The 18,815-nt window shown below is 45.6% G+C and overlaps 1 protein-coding gene across 1 annotated transcript in view; it reads right to left on the bottom strand.

The window, feature by feature from the left end:
• LOC136322516 (zinc finger protein 850-like) overlaps positions 1–14,738 on the bottom strand; it is a 69,795-nt gene extending 55,057 nt beyond the window's left edge. Inside the window, exons 1-6 of the mRNA XM_066254480.1 lie at positions 14,520–14,738; positions 14,301–14,353; positions 9,162–9,288; positions 8,806–8,901; positions 5,720–6,017; positions 2,012–3,355 (exon numbers count right to left, since the gene is read on the bottom strand). Coding sequence (XP_066110577.1) covers positions 2,012–3,355; positions 5,720–6,017; positions 8,806–8,901; positions 9,162–9,288; positions 14,301–14,333 — 1,898 coding nt within the window. The 5' untranslated portion in view covers positions 14,334–14,353; positions 14,520–14,738. The remainder of the gene's footprint in view (positions 1–2,011; positions 3,356–5,719; positions 6,018–8,805; positions 8,902–9,161; positions 9,289–14,300; positions 14,354–14,519) is intronic.
• Positions 14,739–18,815: the final 4,077 nt, after the last annotated feature.

Below are 18,815 nucleotides of genomic sequence, written 5' to 3'. Positions count from 1 at the left end.
CAGTATCCAACGTTATTCTGGGAAACCAATACAGCAAGAAAGAATTGATGTTCTCAACAGAATTTTGAGACAAGAACATACAAGTTTCCATATTTCTCTTTGGGTTCATGTGAGTTTTAATAGACTCAAAATTCTGGAAAAGAGATTACCATTACCTAACAATGGGTAAATGCCCACCTGTGGGTAGTGAAAAGGACACCCTGAAAGACACAACCACAAGGATGCACACAATAGAGGCATTTCTCCAGAAAAAAACTACGATGCTCTTATCAATCAATGGGAATGGACAGTGCTAAAATATACTCAATAGTTCATTACAATGACTTCTCTTAAGCAGCCCTGTAATAATTGTCAGACCCACTTATGTAGACTCCTGAAAAAGTAAACTCATTTGGAGTGAGAACCATATCCTTTCATTAAAAACCACATTGCCCTGGCCAGTTGGCTCAGCGGTAGAGCGTCGGCCTGGCGTGCGGGGGACCCGGGTTTGATTCCCGGCCAGGGCACATAGGAGAAGCGCCCATTTGCTTCTCCACCCCCCCCCCTTCCTCTCTGTCTCTCTCTTCCCCTCCCGCAGCCAAGGCTCAAATGGAGCACAGATGGCCCTGGCGCTGGGGATGGCTCCTTGGCCTCTGCCCCAGGCGCTAGAGTGGCTCTGGTCGCAGCAAAGCGACGCCCCGGAGGGGCAGAGCATCGCCCCTGGTGGGCGTGCCGGGTGGATCCCGGTCGGGTGCATGCGGGAGTCTGTCTGTCTCTCCACGTTTCCAGCTTCAGAAAAATACAAAACAAAAACTACAACAACAAAAAACAAACCACATTAGTTATATTGCTAAAAAAAAAACCCCAAAACCCAAAAAACAGAGAAGGCCCTGGCCAGTTGGCTCAGCAGTAGAGCGTCGGCCCAGGGTGTGCAAATCCCAGGTTCAATTCCCAGCCAGGGCACACAGAAGCGCCCATCTGCTTCTCTACCCTTCCCCGTTTCCTTTCTCTCTCTCTCTCTCTTCGCCTCCTGCAGCCAAGGCTCCATTGGAGCAAAGTTGGTCCAAGCACTGAGGACGGCTCCATGGCATCCACCTCAGGTGCTAGAATGGCTCCACATGTGATGGAGCAATGCCCCAGATGGGCAGAGCATTACCCCCTGGTGGACATGCTGTCTTTCTGTCTCCTCAGTGCTCACTTCAGAAAAACACACACACACAAATTAAAATTAAAAAAAATTAAAAAAGAGAATACTGATATTTCGTATTTAATATGGATAATATTGGGAGATGTTATCCCACAGACTATCAAATATATGTATAACAAGTTACATTTAAAAATACCAAAAATATTTTAAATGCTACTCAGTGTTGATCAGGAAACACACTATATATCTCCTCACCTGCAGGTATGTTGCTTCTGTTTTCCTGACATTTTACTTATATATTAAAATCCTTTATACTTCATCATGAAAAAGTCTATAATTTATAATTTTCTTCATTCTAAAACATAGCTTCAAATCTGGAATGTGAATTTCCATGTAATTTCTATGGGGAAATGCTTTCCCAGTGTATTAAATTTATAAAGCATCCTCAGTATGAGTTCTCCAAATTAAATCTTAATGACAGTACATTTGGTTGAGATTTTGCTAAATTCCTTCCATTATTCTCACTATAGTTAATAAAAGACTAATTTCTAAAAGCTTTTGCACATTCATTCCAAATATAATTGGATTCTCTCCTATATGACTTATTTGATATATTTTTAGGATTTCCTGCTGGTAGATTCATCTACATTATCATCTAAAGTCTCCTAAGGATCAAGTTTTATTAGAATGCTTCTAATGTCTACTTCATTCTAATTTCACTTGAGTTTTTCTCTCTTAAAATTTTTATTTACTGATTTGAGAGGAAAGGAGAGAGAAACAAGAACTTCAATCTGTTCCTGTATGTGCCCTGACTGGGAATCAAACTATAACCTCTGTGCTCTAGAGCAACAGTCTAACCAACTGAGCTATCTGGCTAGGGCTCACAGGTGAGTTTTTCGATGTATACGAAGCCCTGAATTCCAACAGAAACATTTCCCACACTCAGAACATTTCCATGGCTTCTCTCCTGTATGAACTCTTTGATGTTCACTGAGAGATGACTTCTGAGTGAAGGCTTTCCCACACTCACTACACTTAAAAGGTTTCTCTCCTGAATGAGTTTTCTGGTGTATCTGAAGTGATGCCTTCCGAGGATAGGCTTTCTCACATTCACTGCATTCATAAGGCTTCTCTGTTGAATGAGTTCTCTGATGTATAATTAGCTGCGACTTCCCACAAAAGGCTCTCTCACAGAAACTACATTCATAGGGTCTCTCTCCTGTGTGTGTTCTGCGGTGTATAACAAGGTATGATTTGCTGCTGAATGACTTCCCACATTCACTGCATCCATATGGTTTCTCTCCTGCATGTGCTCTTATATGTGCAGTGAGCTGCTCTTTCCTACCAAAGGCCTTCCCACATTCACTGCATTGGTAAGGATTATTTCCTGTGTGAACTCCCTGATGGACAACGAGCTGTGTCTTCATATTGAAGGCTTTCCCACAATCACTGCATTGATAAGGTTTCTCTCCTGTATGCATTCTGATGTGAACAAGGAGGTAGGACTTACTCCTAAAGGCTTTCCCACATTCATTGCATTTATGGGGTTTCACTCCTGTGTGAGTTCTCTGGTGTACAACAAATGGTGACTTCAAACTAAAGGCTTTCCCACATTCACTGCATTCATAGGGTTTCACTCCTGTATGACTTCTCTGGTGTAAAATAAGCTGTGATTTCCAGCTGTAGGCTTTTCCACATTCACTGCAACCATAAGGTTTCCCTCCTGTGTGAACTTCCTGATGGACAATGAGCTGTGACCTGAAAGAGAAGACTTTCCCACATTCACTACATGAGTAGGGTTTTTCTCCTGTGTGAACTCTCTGATGAGCATTCAAATTTGACTTGGCACTGAAGGCTCTTTCACACTTAGTACATTCATAAGGTCTCTCTCCTGTATGAATTCTGAGATGTACAATGAGCTGTGATTTGCAACGAAAAGCTTTCCCACATTCACCACATACACAGTTTTTTTCTATACTATGAGCTCTTTGATGCTTAAGAAAATATGCTTGTTCATATCCATGAAACCTATCAGGATTCTTTCTTAGATAGCTTCTGGTTAAACATGAGTTTTGTGTCAAACTTTTTCCATGTGTGTTATACTTATGGAGTCTTTGTCTTGAAGAAACATGGGTTTTGCTCAGATGTAGTTTGTCAAATGCATTACAAGCATAATTTCTCTCAACACTTTCAAGCTCATCTTGATTTTTCTGGTAACATTTTTTCCAACTTTCTAGAAAAGAAAAATTTTTTAAATTATAACATGAACCTGATATGGAACTAAAGAGCTTTAGCACTGCCATATAATGAATCTTTTCCTCTTGGTAAAATGCCTCTGACACTGGTTCAAAGAAATACTGGCCAAGTGCACTTGCGCCACAGATCTAAGCAATGGGGCAGAAGGGAACTGAATAAAACCAAACCATGTCCCATTTTGAAAGTGAGTAGCAAATTAGCAGTGATCAAAAGTGGTTTTAAAAATAGAGGTTTTAATAACTCCTAGATTTCAGACTTGAAAAACAAATGGCCCTAATCTTTGAGATGAAAAACACTGGGGGAAAAACATGTTGGAGGAAAAATAAGACTTTGTTTTGGATCTCTTTTATTTTTTAATTTTTCCATTGATTTGAGAGACAAAAGTAGGGGAAAGAAGGGAAGAGAGAGAGAGAGAGAATCATCAACTTGTTTCACTTAGTTGTTTTCATTTAGTTTTGCACACATTGACTACTTCTCATATATGCCCTGACCAGGAGTTGAACCAACAGCCTCTGGTGCACCAGTTGATACTTTATCCACTAAGTCACCCGCCTAGGGCCTGTTTCGGATCTTATTACATTTGAGATCTCAGTTAAGTATCAAAGACAGTAAATAGGCAGTCAGACCTAAGTGCTCAGTAAAAAGTAGGAGTCAACAACATATGAAAGGTATTAAATGACATGGTACATGAGATCTCCTCGGAAATATGTAAAAAAATATTTTATTTTTTTTTTGTATTTTTCTGAAGTTGGAAACGGGGAGGCAGTCAGACAGACTCCCGCATGTGCCCGATCGGGATCCACCCGGTACGCCCACCAGGAGGCGATGCTCTGCCCATCCGGGGCGTCGCTCTGTTGTGACCAGAGCCACTCTAGTGCCTGAGGCAGAGGCCACAGAGCCACCCCAGCGCCCGGGCCATCTTCGCTCCAATGGAGCCTTGGCTGCGGGAGGGGAAGAGAGAGACAGAGAGGAAGGAGAGGGGGAGGGGTGGAGAAGCAAATGGGTGCCTCTCCTGTGTTCCCTGGCCAAGAATTGAACCTGGGACTTCCGCATGCCAGGCTGACGCTCTACCACTGAGCCAACCAGCCAGGGCCTAAAAAAATTTTTTTTTAAAGATTTAAAAAAAATTTATTCATTTTAGAGAGCAAAGAGAAAGAGCGAAAGAAGGGAGGAAAGAGCAGAAAGCATCAACTCCCATATGGGCACCCAGAGTTTCGAACCGGCGACCTCAGCGTTCCAGGTTGACGCTTTAACCACTGCGCCACAACAGGTCAGGCAATATGTGAAAATTAAAAGGGATGTCTAAGCACAAGACATTTAGGATTGGACAGGAGATGCAGAGAGAATGGGCAAGTTCATCTGTGAGGTCCAAATAGGAACACGACGATGAGTGACTGATGAGCAGACGGGGTTAAAGGAAACAGCAGCAGGTCCAGGTCTGGGCAGCACCTCATGTCACAAGATTACTACCTTGTGTCTTCAGCAGCATCCTACCCTCAGGACTTCTTGCTAAACAGCTTCTTCCCAACAGTGGTGGAACCTTCAGGTTATGGCTTGTGCCTGAAAATGGGGCTACTAAACGCAAGATTTGAGAGGTGAGGATACTAACACCACGGCTAGAAGACAGGATTTCTCAGTCTCAAAGACTATGTCTAGACAACTCTGGGTTGTTGTTAATGGCTTAAGAGAATGTCAGAAAATGTTGAAGGGAACCCTAAGCCCGGTCTGACAATAGCCTAGGATTCTCCAACCATAAATGCCCCAAAACTTGCACCAACACAAGTGGGCTAATGAAACTAAAATGTAGCCCCCAGAAAGTGCTTTCTCCCCAAACTTTATCACATCTGTGGCCAAAGAGGACAACAAGAAGGAAGACTTTGGAGTGAAGTGCCAGGACTGTGAAACTGGCTAACAAGGAAATTACACCAATTACACCAAAAATGCCTGCTGTAATTCTTTTGTAAAAGAGATGGTGTAAGCAATGGACCAGTGATAACTGTTGTTTTCCCTGCTCCCCTTCTGGAAGGAGGAGCTTCTATTACAATATTCTGGCTCCTTTCCCCTCATCATGTTTATCTGGAATAGATGATCTATCTGCTACCTACAAGTCAATTCAGATGGTGAGACCACAGTCTTACCTGTCTGATGGTACTACATATATCCCAAGAGATCCTAGACTTGCAACTCAAATCAGGTCTAGGAAGAGAACATGCACTGCCCCCTTTTGGGGGAAGGATGATTATCTTTCATGTTGACATTACCATTTTTGAAGCTGTACAGTTGTAAAGTGCATGCTGTGCTGAGTATCCAAAGGTGGGACTGTGACACACCATCTACTGCGTACTCCAAGGCATCTCCCTCCTTCTGTGTAGCAGCCCTGACTGATGAGGATACGGTGCAGGTGGTCTGGCTGGCAAAGGCAGGTCCCTGTCCCCCAACACCATAACTAGTTGAGGCATTGGCATGTCTGTTGTGAGATGCTGTAAGTTGTTTAGGCTTCTAGGAAGATTTTGGGCACCAATAAAAGGGATACCTTGGCAAGAATTAGGACTTATCCAGTGGTTCCTGATGTGTCTGCATGTGATGCCTGGCACCAAGACAGCTACCCGACCATGTTGCAGAGAGAAGCTAATATCTGAGGATGACAAAGGGGAGACATCACCAAGCGTCTGAATTAAGCCTCTGTGGAGCTGCTGCACTATAGGAGACAACGTGTCATTTGAGACTATAAATTCTTTATTTCTTACTTTGCTTGAACCAGGGGTTTAAGATTCTTGTTTGTATTCTCAGACCAGTGATAGGATACTTATGAAAATAAATCCAGCAGCAACAGGTAAGGAGAAGACTCAAGTTCCCAAATACAGCCAAGATGTTGAGCTATCCAAATATGACAGAATACTGACCTACTCTGAATACTAATCTACTTTGGGTGACAATCGAGGAGAAAGGAACTACAAAGATATTTCAAAGAATAAGATACTGCCTGACCAAGAAGTGATGCAGGGGATAGAGTGTTGGCCTAGGATGCAGAGGACTTGAGGTCACTAACTTGAGTGCAGGCTCACCAGCTTGAGCATGGGGTCGCTGGTTTGCTAGTTTGAGTGTGGGATCATTGACATGACCCCATGGTCACTGGCTTGAACCCAAAAGTTGCTGGATTAAAGCCCAAGGTTGCTGGCTTGAGTCCAAGACTGCTGGCTTGAGCAAGGTGTCACTCACTCTGCTGTAGCCACCCCCTGGGTCAAGGCACATATGAGAAAGCAATCAATGAACAACTAAGGTGCCACAATGAAGAACTGATGCTTCTCATCTCTCTTCCTTTCTCTCTGTCCCTATCTGTTCCTCTCTCACTAAAAAAAAAGAATAAGCCCTGGCCGGTTGGCTCAGTGGTAGAGTATCGGCCTGGCGTGCAGGAGTCCTGGGTTCGATTTCCGGCCAGGGCACACAGGAGAAGCGCCCATCTGCTTCTCCACCCCTCCCCCTCTCCTTCCTCTCTGTCTCTCTCTTCCCTTCCCGCAGCGGAGGCTCCATTGGAGCAAAGTTTGCCCGGGCGCTGAGGATGGCTCTGTGACCTCTGCCTCAGGCGCTGGAATGGCTCTGATTGTGGCAGAGCGACACCCCAGATGGGCAGAGCATCGTCTCCTGGTGGGCATGCCGGGTGGATCCCGGTCGGGCACATGCGGGAGTCTGTCTGACTGCCTCCCCGTTTCCAACCTCAGAAAAATCCAAAATAAATAAATAAATAAATAAAATAAAATACCAACAGAAACAAAAGTAGTATTAAGATTAGTAAAGGAGATGGGATACTCAAGGAGAGGATACAATACTGTAAGAAGTGCAAGAACAGCACTCACAACGACAGGAAACCAGAAGTTACTTCCCATGCTGACACTGAGAATGAAGACTGGAAAAGCACAAGGGAGCTCTATTGCAAGCATATCAGACCTGGGACTAGATGGCAGAAGAAAAAGGATGAAAATGTCAATTTTTGTTTTTTGTTTTTTTTTTCTGAAGCTGGAAATTGGGAGAGACAGTCAGACAGACTCCCGCATGCGCCCGACCGGGATCCACCCGGCATGCCCACCAGGGGCAATGCTCTGCCCACCAGGGGGCGATGCTCTGCCCCTCCGGGGCATCGCTCTGCCACGACCAGAGCCACTCTAGCGCCTGGGGCAGAGGCCAAGGAGCCATCCCCAGTGCCCGGGCCATCTCTGCTCCAATGGAGCCTTGGCTGTGGGAGGGGAAGAGAGAGACAGAAAGGAAGGGGGGGGGGTGGAGAAGCAAATGGGCGCTTCTCCTATGTGCCCTGGCCGGGAATTGAACCCGGGTCCCCCGCACACCAGGCCGACGCTCTACCGCTGAGCCAACCGGCCAGGGCCGAAAATGTCAATTTTGATGTTACAACACTGGGAGAAAAAAAATCTTCCATTTTCAGAATGGAAAAGCTTTTCAATAGTTATAGGAGCTTGACCAGGCAATGTGCAGTGGATAGAGCATTGGACTGGGCTGTGGAGGACTCAGGTTTGAGACCTCAAGGTCACCAGCTTGAGCGCGGGCTCATCTGGTTTAAGCAAAGCTCACCAGCTTGGACCCAAGGTTGCTGGCTCAAGCAAGGGGTCACTCAGTCTGCTGTAGCTGCCCCCCACCCCGTCAAGGCAACATGAAAAATCAATCAATGAACAACTAAGGAGCCACAACGAAGAATTGAAGTTTCTCATCTCTTTCCCTTCCTGTCTGTCTGTCCCTCTCTCTGTCTCTGCCACACACACACACACACAAAAAAAAAAAAAGTTATAGGAGCAAACAGCCAAATCTGTGAAGCAAATCCCTACAGACAACTCAAAAGGAAAAAGGAGTCAGGGAAATATAAGTTGATAAAATTGTTTAATATAAACAGGGGAAACCAGGTTAGGTTTCAGAATTCTTTTAAGAAAAGTGCTCAAAGAAAGGAACAGTTATAATTTCAAAGTGATTAGTGAGCAGAGAAAAGAAGACAGTGAAATCTCTGAAGTCAGCCAAAGTGAGGGAAGGAAGTAAAAGACTGTGAGTAAAGTCTAAGGGATTCAACTACGATGGCAAAGGAGAAGGGAGATGTCAGGGAAATGAAGGCAAGGGTGATACCAGGTGAGAGGCCTGGATGCCTGATATTGTCCATAGCCATGGGAAGGAAGGAAACTAGCTCAGAAAACAACATTTGAGCAGAGTGAACAGGAGAGATGCCTGCTTCTCAGAGCCTGGGAGGAAAGCACACACACGGGCAGAACGACAGCCATTTCCTTATCTGAGAAGCTTGTGGGCTCCCCCCAAGCCACCCCAGTGGTTGAGGGACTTCAGATAAATGTTTCTACACACAATGCTGCCTGAATGCCACCCCGTGTTCTCCCACGCCTAACCGTCTTCCTCGTGGGAACCCACTCACCCACCTGGACAGCTCTGACAAGAAATGTTAGCATTTGTTATCCATGGGTCTTCTCCTTGCTCCAACTTGAAGATTAAATCAGGTTTGGTACCATGATACCCTGTTAATGGAAAATCACAAAGATGTGGGGCAAACTGCTACAGACTAAGGGATCAGGAGCTACAAGATGAAACTGCTTATTTGCACTTGGGTAAAGATCACAATTAGGAGGTGGCGGCCAAACAGGGATGAAGAACACTTGACCTCTAAAGTTCAAGCCCATAATCATTAAGTACTTCAAGGTCTCAGGGTAGATCAGTGAAAGATAAGGGATGGCAACTTATGATTCAAAGTCTGACTTAACAGAGAAGCTATACTTACCCACGGATAGCAGGTTATGATAGTTTTCCAGTATCACATCCCTGTACAGGTACTTCTGTGCAGAATCCAGTAACTGCCATTCTTCCCAGGTGAAGTCCATAGATATATCCTTGAATGACAATAATCCCTGTAATAATACACAACCCATTCAAATAGATACAGTTACATTAGGTGACATGGAAAAGACACAGAGGAACCAGGACAGGAGAAATATTCCTTTACGAACCGCCTCTTCCAAGTCAGCATTTATTTTGAAAAAATTGTATTTTAAAAAAAAAAAGTGTGCTTCTATGTACTAGTTGTTTTTAGGATCCTAAAGATCTCAGGATGGCCCTGGATGGGTGCCTTATGGATAAAGTGTCATCCCAACACACCAAGGTTGAAGGTTCAACTGCGGTTAGGGCATGTACGAGAGGTAATCAATGAGTTGATGCTTCTCTCTCTCTCTCTTCCTTCCCTTCTCTCTCAGTCTCTCTCTCTTTTTTTTTTTTTTTTTTTTTTTTTACAGAGACAGAGAAAGAGTCAGAGAGAGGGATAGTCAGGGACAGACAGAAACGGAGAGATGAGAAGCATGAATCATTAGGGTTTTTTTGTTTTTGTTTTTGTTTTTTCATTTTTCCGAAGATGGAAACGGGGAGGCAGTCAGACAGACTTCCACATGCGCCTGACCGGGATCCACCTGGCATGCCCACCAGGGGGCGATGTTCTGCCCCTCTGGGGCATCGTTCTGTTGCATCCAGAGCCATTCTAGCGCCTGAGGCAGAGGCCACAGAGCCATCCCCAGCGCCCAGGCCATCTTTGCTCCAATGGAGCCTTGGCTGCGGGAGGGGAAGAGAGAGAGAGAGGAAGGAGAGGGGGAGGGGTGGAGAAGCAGATGGGCGCTTCTCCTGTGTGCTCTGGCCGGGAATTGAACCCGGGACTCCTGCACGCCAGGCGGACGCTCTACCGCTGAGCCAACTGGTCAGGGCCCATTAGTTTTTCTTTTTAAAGAACTTTTTTATTTTTGTATTTTTCTGAAGTTAGAAACAGGGACGCACTGAAACAGACTCCCTCATGCACCCAACCGGGATCCACCTGGCACGCCCACCAGGGGGCGTTGCTCTGTGGCAACCAGAGCCATTCTAGCGCCTGAGGCAGAGGCCATAGAGCCATCCCCAGCGTCAGGGCCAACTTTGCTCCAATGGAGCCTTGGCTGCAGGAGGAGAAGAGAGAGACAGAAAGGAAGTAAAGGGGGAGGGGTGGAGAAGCAGATGGGCACTTCTCCTGTGTGCCCTGGCCGGGAATCGAACCCAGGATTCCTGCACGCCAGGCCGACACTCTACCACTGAGCCAACTGGCCAGGGCTTAAATCATTAGTTTTTTTTGCGCATTGCGACACCTTAGTTGTTCATTGATATCTTTCTCATATGTGCCTTGACTGCGGGCCTTCAGCAGACCAAGTAACCCCTGCGATCTTGGGTCCAAGCTGGTGAGCTTTTTTTGCTCAAACTAGATGAGCCCACGCTCAAGCTGGCAACCTTGGGGTCTCGAACCTGGGTCCTCGGCATCCCAGTCCGACGCTCTATCCACTGCGCCACCACCTGGTCAGGCTCAGTCTCTGAATTTTTTAATGGAAAAATTAAATAAAAACAAGACTTAGGATTAATAAAATCTTCTTCTGATCTCGAGAAGCTTCCAGTCTTGTAGAGGGAAGCAAACACCTACACACATCCAGGTTATATTCTGCACAGAGATGAAGAAAACAATTCTAAACAACGGTGTTAGCCTGACCTGTGGTGGTGCAATGGATAAAGTGTTGACCTGGGAATGCTGAGGTCACCGGTTCGAGACCCTGGATTTGCCTGGTCAAGGCACATATGGGAGTTGATGCTTTCTGCTCCCCTCTTCTCTCTCTCTCTCTTAAAAAAAAAAAATCACCAACTAAACAATGGTGTCAGACACATGGAGAAACCTTCCAAAAGCTTCTGTCATCTTGCTGGTTGCTCAGTCCACCTTGAGTCTCAGCTGGAATGAGAGCCTGGAACTATAAAACGTACTAAACTGGTGAATTCCCAGCCTTGCTCCAAGAAAATAAGGGCCCCATCACTGAGGCCAACCAGGGCTCAAAGGGTTCTGGTGGAAGATGAAGGTAGCTGGGGCTAAAGCAAAGCAGTGGGGTAATGATCAGTGGCTAGACTCTTGACATCCCATGAAGACAGAGACAGAAGAGGTCCTGATGGAGATGAGGCAGCACGTAGCAGGAGAGAAGGATGCTGAGCAGAACAGCAAGGATTCTGGCCAAGCAAACCAAAGGTGCTGCCCTACAAGGAGTTTGGGAAACCTGAGGGATGAGAAACGCAGGGGCTGAGGGACTGAAGACAGCGAAGAAGCTGCTAGAGAAAAGTTCCCTGAAGTGGGTCACTGAGGGAGAAGTGTCCCCAATAAGGAGAGCACCTGTGGGAAGAAAGGGGAGGAGAAAGTGTCTCACACGCAGCCTAGATGTCCACCAAGCCCAAAGTCAGCAGGAACTGACCTCTGTTTAGCGATTTCAGCAAATAAGGAATCTGATTTGTTTCCTTCTAGGAAATTCTGAAGACAGAGTGCTAGAGAGCTCTACAAAGGCAGATGAGAATTGATGCCCGGAAGATTCTGGCACTTGATCCCCTTGATAGGCTCCTACCCAACAGTGCTGCTGTCAAGAAGCAAGACCCCAGACACAACAAAGAGTGCAATTCTGGGGAAACTTGCAAAGTGAGAAAATTATTCACACCACGGAAGTATAAGATACAGCCATGTGACAGGATTCAAGTAACCCCCATGGTGTTGGGTACTGATGGTGAGAACACAAGAGCTCTGTCTTCTAATCACTGATCTTCCCATCCAAACCTAAGAGGAGCCCCCAGAGGAGGGCAACAACAAAATAAAGTAGGAAAAAAGAGATGAACCTCTAGACAGTTATAGCATCATCCAGAGAGGTCAAGGTGGCAGGTTCATTCCTTGGTCAGTGCATATGCAAGAAGCAACCAATGAATACATGGATGGGTGGAACAACAAGTCAATGTTTCTCTCTCTCTCTCTCAAATCCATAAACTAAAACAAAAAGAGAGATGAGCCTCCCCATATCCCCTCTAAGCCCTGAGTGGGAGAAGAATTGGGGTTAGAATGTGGACTGGACTCTCCAATGCCTGAAAAGTAACTGACAATCAAATAAGACGGTAGCAAGAACATAATGGGTTCTTGCTAAGATGACCACCAGGGCCTGGGGAGGAATAGCTGACAGAGCATGTCTGAGGTAGTGATGGAGAAAATGAAGCTGTCACTTATCTGTATCCTAATGAAGTCCATCCAGACCATTCATCAAGCTGGCTACTTCATAATGGAGGGAGGAGAAACATGAAACAAGGCATACCGATGTGACCACATAAAAGCTAGATGAAGATGTCACAAGAGTGATCACTGACCAGAATGACAGATTTTGGGACAGGCTGGAAAATGAAAGGTGCAGAACAGAGCTCAAAGATAAACCAACACCAGAAAAGTAATGGTCTTACACTATATTTAAAAGTACACTCTGTCAATATCAAAGGAATAGAAAGTTCCCATCATATATAATCTGATGCAGAATCAGGAAGTAATGCATACAATGCATCATACAAATTTGCATAATACTAAGATAGGCCTGACCTGTGGTGGCGCAGTGGACAAAGCGTTGACCTGGAAATGCTGAGGTTGTCGGTTCGAAACCCTGGGCTTGCCTGGTCAAGACACATATGGGAGTTGATGCTTCCAGCTCCTCCCCCCTTCTCTCTCTCTGTTTCTCCCTCTCCCTCTCTCTCTCCTCTCTAAAAATGAATAAATAAAATTTTAAAAAAACCAAGGTGTAATAAAAAAAATACTAAGATAAAGTAAAATGAATACACACAGAGCAAATTGAGACAAGGAAGTTTATCTTGTCTTGCTGCCCTGGCCAGTGGCACAGTAGATAGAGTGCCACCCTGGAGTGCCAAGGCCACCAGTTTAAGCTCTAGGTTGCAGGCTTGATCCTGGGGCTACCAGCTCAAATCCTATGGCTGCCAGTTCTAGCTCTGGTCAGGGCACATATGAGAAGCAATCAATGGTACAACTAAAGTGGAACAATAAGTTGACGCTTCTCTCTCTCTCTCTCAAAAAAAAAAAAAAAAAAAATACAGTCCATTATATTAAGTTTCTCAAGTTTACAGGGGAAAAAAAAATCTCCAAACGTTCATGTCTTTTGCACTCACTCCAGTCCTTCTTCACAGCAAACCTTTCCTTTTTACTGCCTTGCGTCCTCTACTTGGTCCTTTTCAGGGCTCTGTTGGGGTCAGATCTTGAGCTAGCACTGTCACAGGTGCCTTTCATCTGTATATTTCCACTTGACAACTCCCCTGAGCTACAGACTAGACTACAGGCGGTGCAGATTCAACATCTACAAAACTACACTGGACCCAGGATACGTCTTCTAATAGTGTTTCCAAGGCTGGAGCACAGGACCCTGCACAACAGGTCAGAAGTTCCGCAACTGCTGTGAGGTCGCCCCTGTTCCTCACTCCATCAGTCCAGGTGGTCCACTGGCCCTGCTCGCCTCCAAAACTGCTCCTTCCGGCTTTGCACCCCAAACTCCTCACCCTAGCCATTCTTCTGCAACTGTGCACAATGTTCACTCGATTACCTGCCCTGCCAGACCACAGCTCCTTAAAACAGGAAATTTATGTAACTTACCTTTGCAATGCCAGCCCCAGCCCAAGGGTCCAGCCCACGATAAGACACTCAGTAAATAAGTATTTGAACAAACGAACAATGAGGACGGTAACTTCTCCAACGAGGCCCTAAGGGTCTGGATATGAAGACAACTTAGTACTTTTGTGTGAAAATCCTGAAATGATAAGAGGATCGTTTCTGTAAGGACCCTCGTTTCCCTCGGGTCCGCAGCTAGCAGCAAAGTGCAACTGCCGTAGGAGAGGATTCCCGACACAAACTGCTATTAGACAGAGTTTCTGGAGATCCAGAGCCAAGGAGCGGTGTGTGTGTGTGTGGGGGGCAGCCCGTGAGTTCGGGCCCTGGATGTGTCTGTGCAGGGCTGAACGTGTCCACGCTCAGTGCCGAGTCAGCTCTAAAAAAAGTAAGAAAGTCCCCACTTACCCAATACGAAGCTGTGCAGATCCCGGTGGCCATCCCGCGCCGTGTCGTGCAGGCTGCGGGGGAGAGACCGAACCGTGAGTGTCTACCTGCTGCTTCCACAGGAGCCCACCCACGAGGGACCTCGTGCCCCACAGCGGGAGGATCAGGGACTGAGTCCCTCGCGGGGACACGGCCTCAGAGCCTGGGCAGAGGAACTCTTATCAATGATTTTTTTTTTACCGTTCCCGCAGCCCTGACCCGGGAGAACAGAGGCTGCGATGGCTTTGTCCACGCCCCGGACCGACCGCGGAGGGCTCAGCTGGACAAGACCCTGGTCTGCAAAGGACGCATCCAGCAGGGTCCGCCGCCACAGTCATTCAGAAAATCCCCGGTCGGCTGAAGCCCACTGACAACAAGCCAGAAACAGCACCCCAGGAGCATCCCAACAAGAGCCGCGGAGCAGCGCACGCGGAAGTACGTCATGCATCCATGCGCCAGAAAAGTTGGCTCGAGAATGACACTACATCTCCCAGAATCCTCTGCGAAGCGTCCTATTAATTGGAAGGGTTCCAGAAAGAGGAAGGTTTGGAGAGAGGAGTGGGATTTAATGGCAAAGCAGGCCGCCGGCGGGCTTCGGGAGAGATTCTGGTCGGTTCTTTCAGCGCCCCGTATTGCCCCAGCTTCGGAAGAGCCAACGCAGTCCCCGGAAATAACCAGCTAAGGTGGAGGGGCAAGCGTGCAAAAATTTTTTTTTTACAGAGACAGAGAGTGAGTCAGAGGGAGGGATAGACAGGGACAGACAGACAGGAACGGAGAGAGATGAATAGCATCAATCATTAGTTTTTCATTGCCCGTTGTAACACCTTAGTTGTTCATTGATTGCTTTCTCATATGTGCCTTGACCGCCGGCCTTCAGCAGACTGAGTAGCGCCTTGCTGGAGCTAGCAACCTTGGGTTCAAGCTGGTGGGTTTTTGCTCACATCAGATGAGCCTGCGCTCAAGCTGGCGACCTCGGGGTCTTGAACCTGGGTCCTCTGCATCCCAGTCTGACGCTCTATCCACTGGGCCACCGCCTGGTCAGGCGCGTGCAAAAATCTTGATGTCAAACAAGGTAAGGTTAAGAACAAGGCATAGCAGAGAGGGACACTTTATGAGTCTATAAGTTGTACTTACCAGGGTTGTAAAACAGTTTTGATTAACTACACCAAGTAATAATATAGTTACTAACTTCATAAAGAAGAAATGACAGTGGATGAAGAGAAAAATAAGTGGAAGTACACCAATAGCCTGACCTGTGTTGGGACAGCGGAAAAGTGTAGACCTGAAATGCTGAGGTTGCCGGGTCAAAGCACCTACTTGATACTTCCCACTGCTCCCCCGCCCCGAATCGTTTCTCTCTATCCTCTTTCTAAAGAAACCCAAAACTGCCTGACCTGTGGTGGCGCAGTGGATAAAGCATCAACCTGGAAATGCTGAGGTCGCCGGTTCAAAACCCTGGGCTTGCCTGGTCAAGGCACATATGGGAGTTGATGCTTCCAGCTCCTCCCCCCTTCTCTCTCTCTGTTTCTCTCTCTCCCTCTCTCTCTCCTCTCCAAAAATGAATAAATAAAATTAAAAAAAAAAGAAAAAAAAAAGAAACCCAAAACAAATAAACAAAAAACTCAATAAATAAAATTCTTTTAAAAAGTACACCAATAGTAGGAGACATTAACGTATTTATCTCAGTCCAAAACAAATCAAGCAATCCACTCTCATAATGATGCAATGAAACTAGAAATTAATAGCATAATTTTAATAGGCCTTTCTGTCTGAAAATCTTTTTTAAAAAATAGTGAAATAGGCCCTGGCCGGTTCTCTCAGTGGTAGAGCGTCGGCCTGGCGTGCAGAAGTCCCGGGTTCGATTCCCGGTCAGGGCACACAGGCGAAGTGCCCATCTGCTTCTCCACCCCTCCCCCTCTCCTTCCTCTCTGTCTCTCTCTTCCCCTCCCGCAGCCAAGGCTCCATTGGAGCAAAGATGGCCCGGGCGCTGGGGATGGCTCCTTGGCCTCTGCCTCAGGCACAAGAGTGGCTCTGGTCGGGACAGAGCAACGCCCCGGATGGGCAGAGCATCGCCCCCTGGTGGGCGTGCCGGGTGGATCCCGGTTAGGCGCATGCGGGAGTCCGACTGCCTCCCCGTTTCCAGCTTCAGAAAAAATACAAAAAAAAAAAAAATAGTGAAATAGCCTGACCAGGCGGTGGCACAGTGGATAGAGCTTCGAACTGGGATGCCGAGAACCCGGGTTTGAGACCCCAGGGTCGCCAGCTTGAGTGCGGGTTCATCTGGTTTGAGGAAATGCCCATCAGCTTCAACTCAAGGTCGCTGGCTCCAGCAAGGGGTTACTCAGTCTGCTGAAGGCCTGCGGTCAAGGCACATATGAGAAAGCAATCAATGAACAACTAAGGTGTTGCAATGGGCAATGAAAAACTGATGATTGATGCTTCTCATCTCTCTCTGTTCCTGTCTGTCTGTCCCTGTCTATCCCTCTCTCTGACTCACTCTCTGTCTCTGTAAAAAATAAATAAATAAATAAATAAATAATTAAAAAAATAGTGAAATAGGGAAATACAAAACTATAGATAACACTATTAGAATTAATGGGGGCCTGACCTGTGGTGGCGCAGTGGATAAAGCCTCGAAACCGTGCACTTGTCTGGTCAAGGCACATATGGGAGTTGATGCTTCCTGCTCCTCCCCCCTATTTCTCCCTCTCTCTCTCCCTCTCTCTCTCTCTCTCTCCTCTCTAAAATGAATAAATAAAAAGAAATAATTAATGGGGAAAAAAGAACTTATGGGAGAAAAAGTGGTGAAGAAAGAAAATTTCAAAAACGAGTAATTATAACAGTAAAAATAAAACAAAATAAGTGTATTTAATTCTCAACAAGTCATTCAAGAACAACAATATAAACCAAAAGAAAGCAAAGGAAATTTAAAGGTAAAAGCAAACAACTAGACAAAATTAGCAAAACAGAAAAGACTCAAGTAATTGTACGAATCTTTTTTATTGAAACAGCAAGATAATATGTCTTGCCACACAATCAATCAATTAGCCAAATTAGAAATTAGGAGTCTTTAATTTGCTGGCTAGGGGGACTGCATGGAAACCTAAGTCGTTCAAATCAATGTGGCCCTGAACACAGTTTGAGGTTAGGTTTTACAGGGAGAATTACATACTGATTGAGGAATGGGAGGGGAGAAAATATAACAGTAAAACAAAGCAGTGAAACAAGCTTTCTTACATTTATCTATAGCAGTGGTCCCCAAACTTTTTACACAGGGGGTCAGTTCACTGTCCCTCAGACCACTGGAGGGCCGGACTATAAAAAAAACTATGAAGAAATCCCTATGCACACTGCACATATCTTATTTTAAAGTAAAAAAACAAAACAGAAAAAAAAAAACCAGGAACAAATACAATATTTAAAATAAAGAACAAGTAAATTTAAAGCAACAAACTGACCAATATTTCAATGGGAACTATGCTCCTCTCACTGACCACCAATGAAAAAGGTGACCCTTCCGGAAGTGCGGCGGGGGCCAGATAAATCCATAGTTTGGGGACCCCTGATCTATAAGGTTAATTCAGGGAGAAACATTCTGAAAACACCTACTTTGCAAAACTAGCCCAAGGCCACAGTTTGGGAGACCAATCGCAAGGCCAATAGGGAGTAGCTTACTGTCAAAAAGTAAGTTCTGCTAAAAGTCTCTTTGTTTTAGAGAAAGTAAGTTTGCCAAAAATTATTTGTTACAAGCATTTCTTTTCTACACTTCAAATCCATTTAGAGTAATTGACATAATATACTGTACCAAATGACTGTTACATATCAATATTTTATAATGTATGCATGGAACATTCTACAGAATAGGTTGTATGTATAATAGGCGGACCAAAATAAATTTAATAAATTTAATTTTTTTTTTGTATTTTTCTGAAGTGAGAAGCAGGGAGGCAGAGACTCCCACATGTGCCCCACTGGGATCCACACTGCAAGCCCACTAGGGGGCAATGCCCTGCCTATTTGGGTGTTGCTCTGTTGCAACCAGAGCCATTCTAGCACCTGGGGCAGAGGCCATGGAGCCATCCTCAGCACCCGGGCCAACTTTGCTCCCATGGAGCCTTGGCTGCAGGAGGGAAAGAGAGAGAGATAGAAAGGAAGGAGAGGGTGAGGGGTGGAGAAGCAGATGGGTGCTTCTCCTATGTGTCCTTGTGGGGAATCAAACCCAGAACTTCCACATGCCGGGTGGATGCTCTACCACTGAGCCAGCCAGTCAGGGCCTGGACCAAAATAAATTTCAAAGGACTGAAATTATACGTTTTCTAACAACAGTAGTATTATTGTAAAATAGAAATCAACCCCAGAAAAAGAATGTAGTAAATGTTCAGATCTTTGGACATTAAAATAACTTTTTTTTAAATGATATACTTTTTTAAATTTATTTTTTTTTACTGATTTCAGAGAGAAAGAGAGGAAGGGAGAGAGTGACAGAGAAACATGGAT

This window comes from Saccopteryx bilineata, chromosome 2, assembly GCF_036850765.1.
Source record: "Saccopteryx bilineata isolate mSacBil1 chromosome 2, mSacBil1_pri_phased_curated, whole genome shotgun sequence".
NCBI classification, from domain to species: Eukaryota; Metazoa; Chordata; class Mammalia; order Chiroptera; family Emballonuridae; genus Saccopteryx; species Saccopteryx bilineata.
The sequence above is the reverse complement of the archived record's forward strand: the minus strand, read 5'-3'. Positions and strand labels throughout refer to the sequence as shown.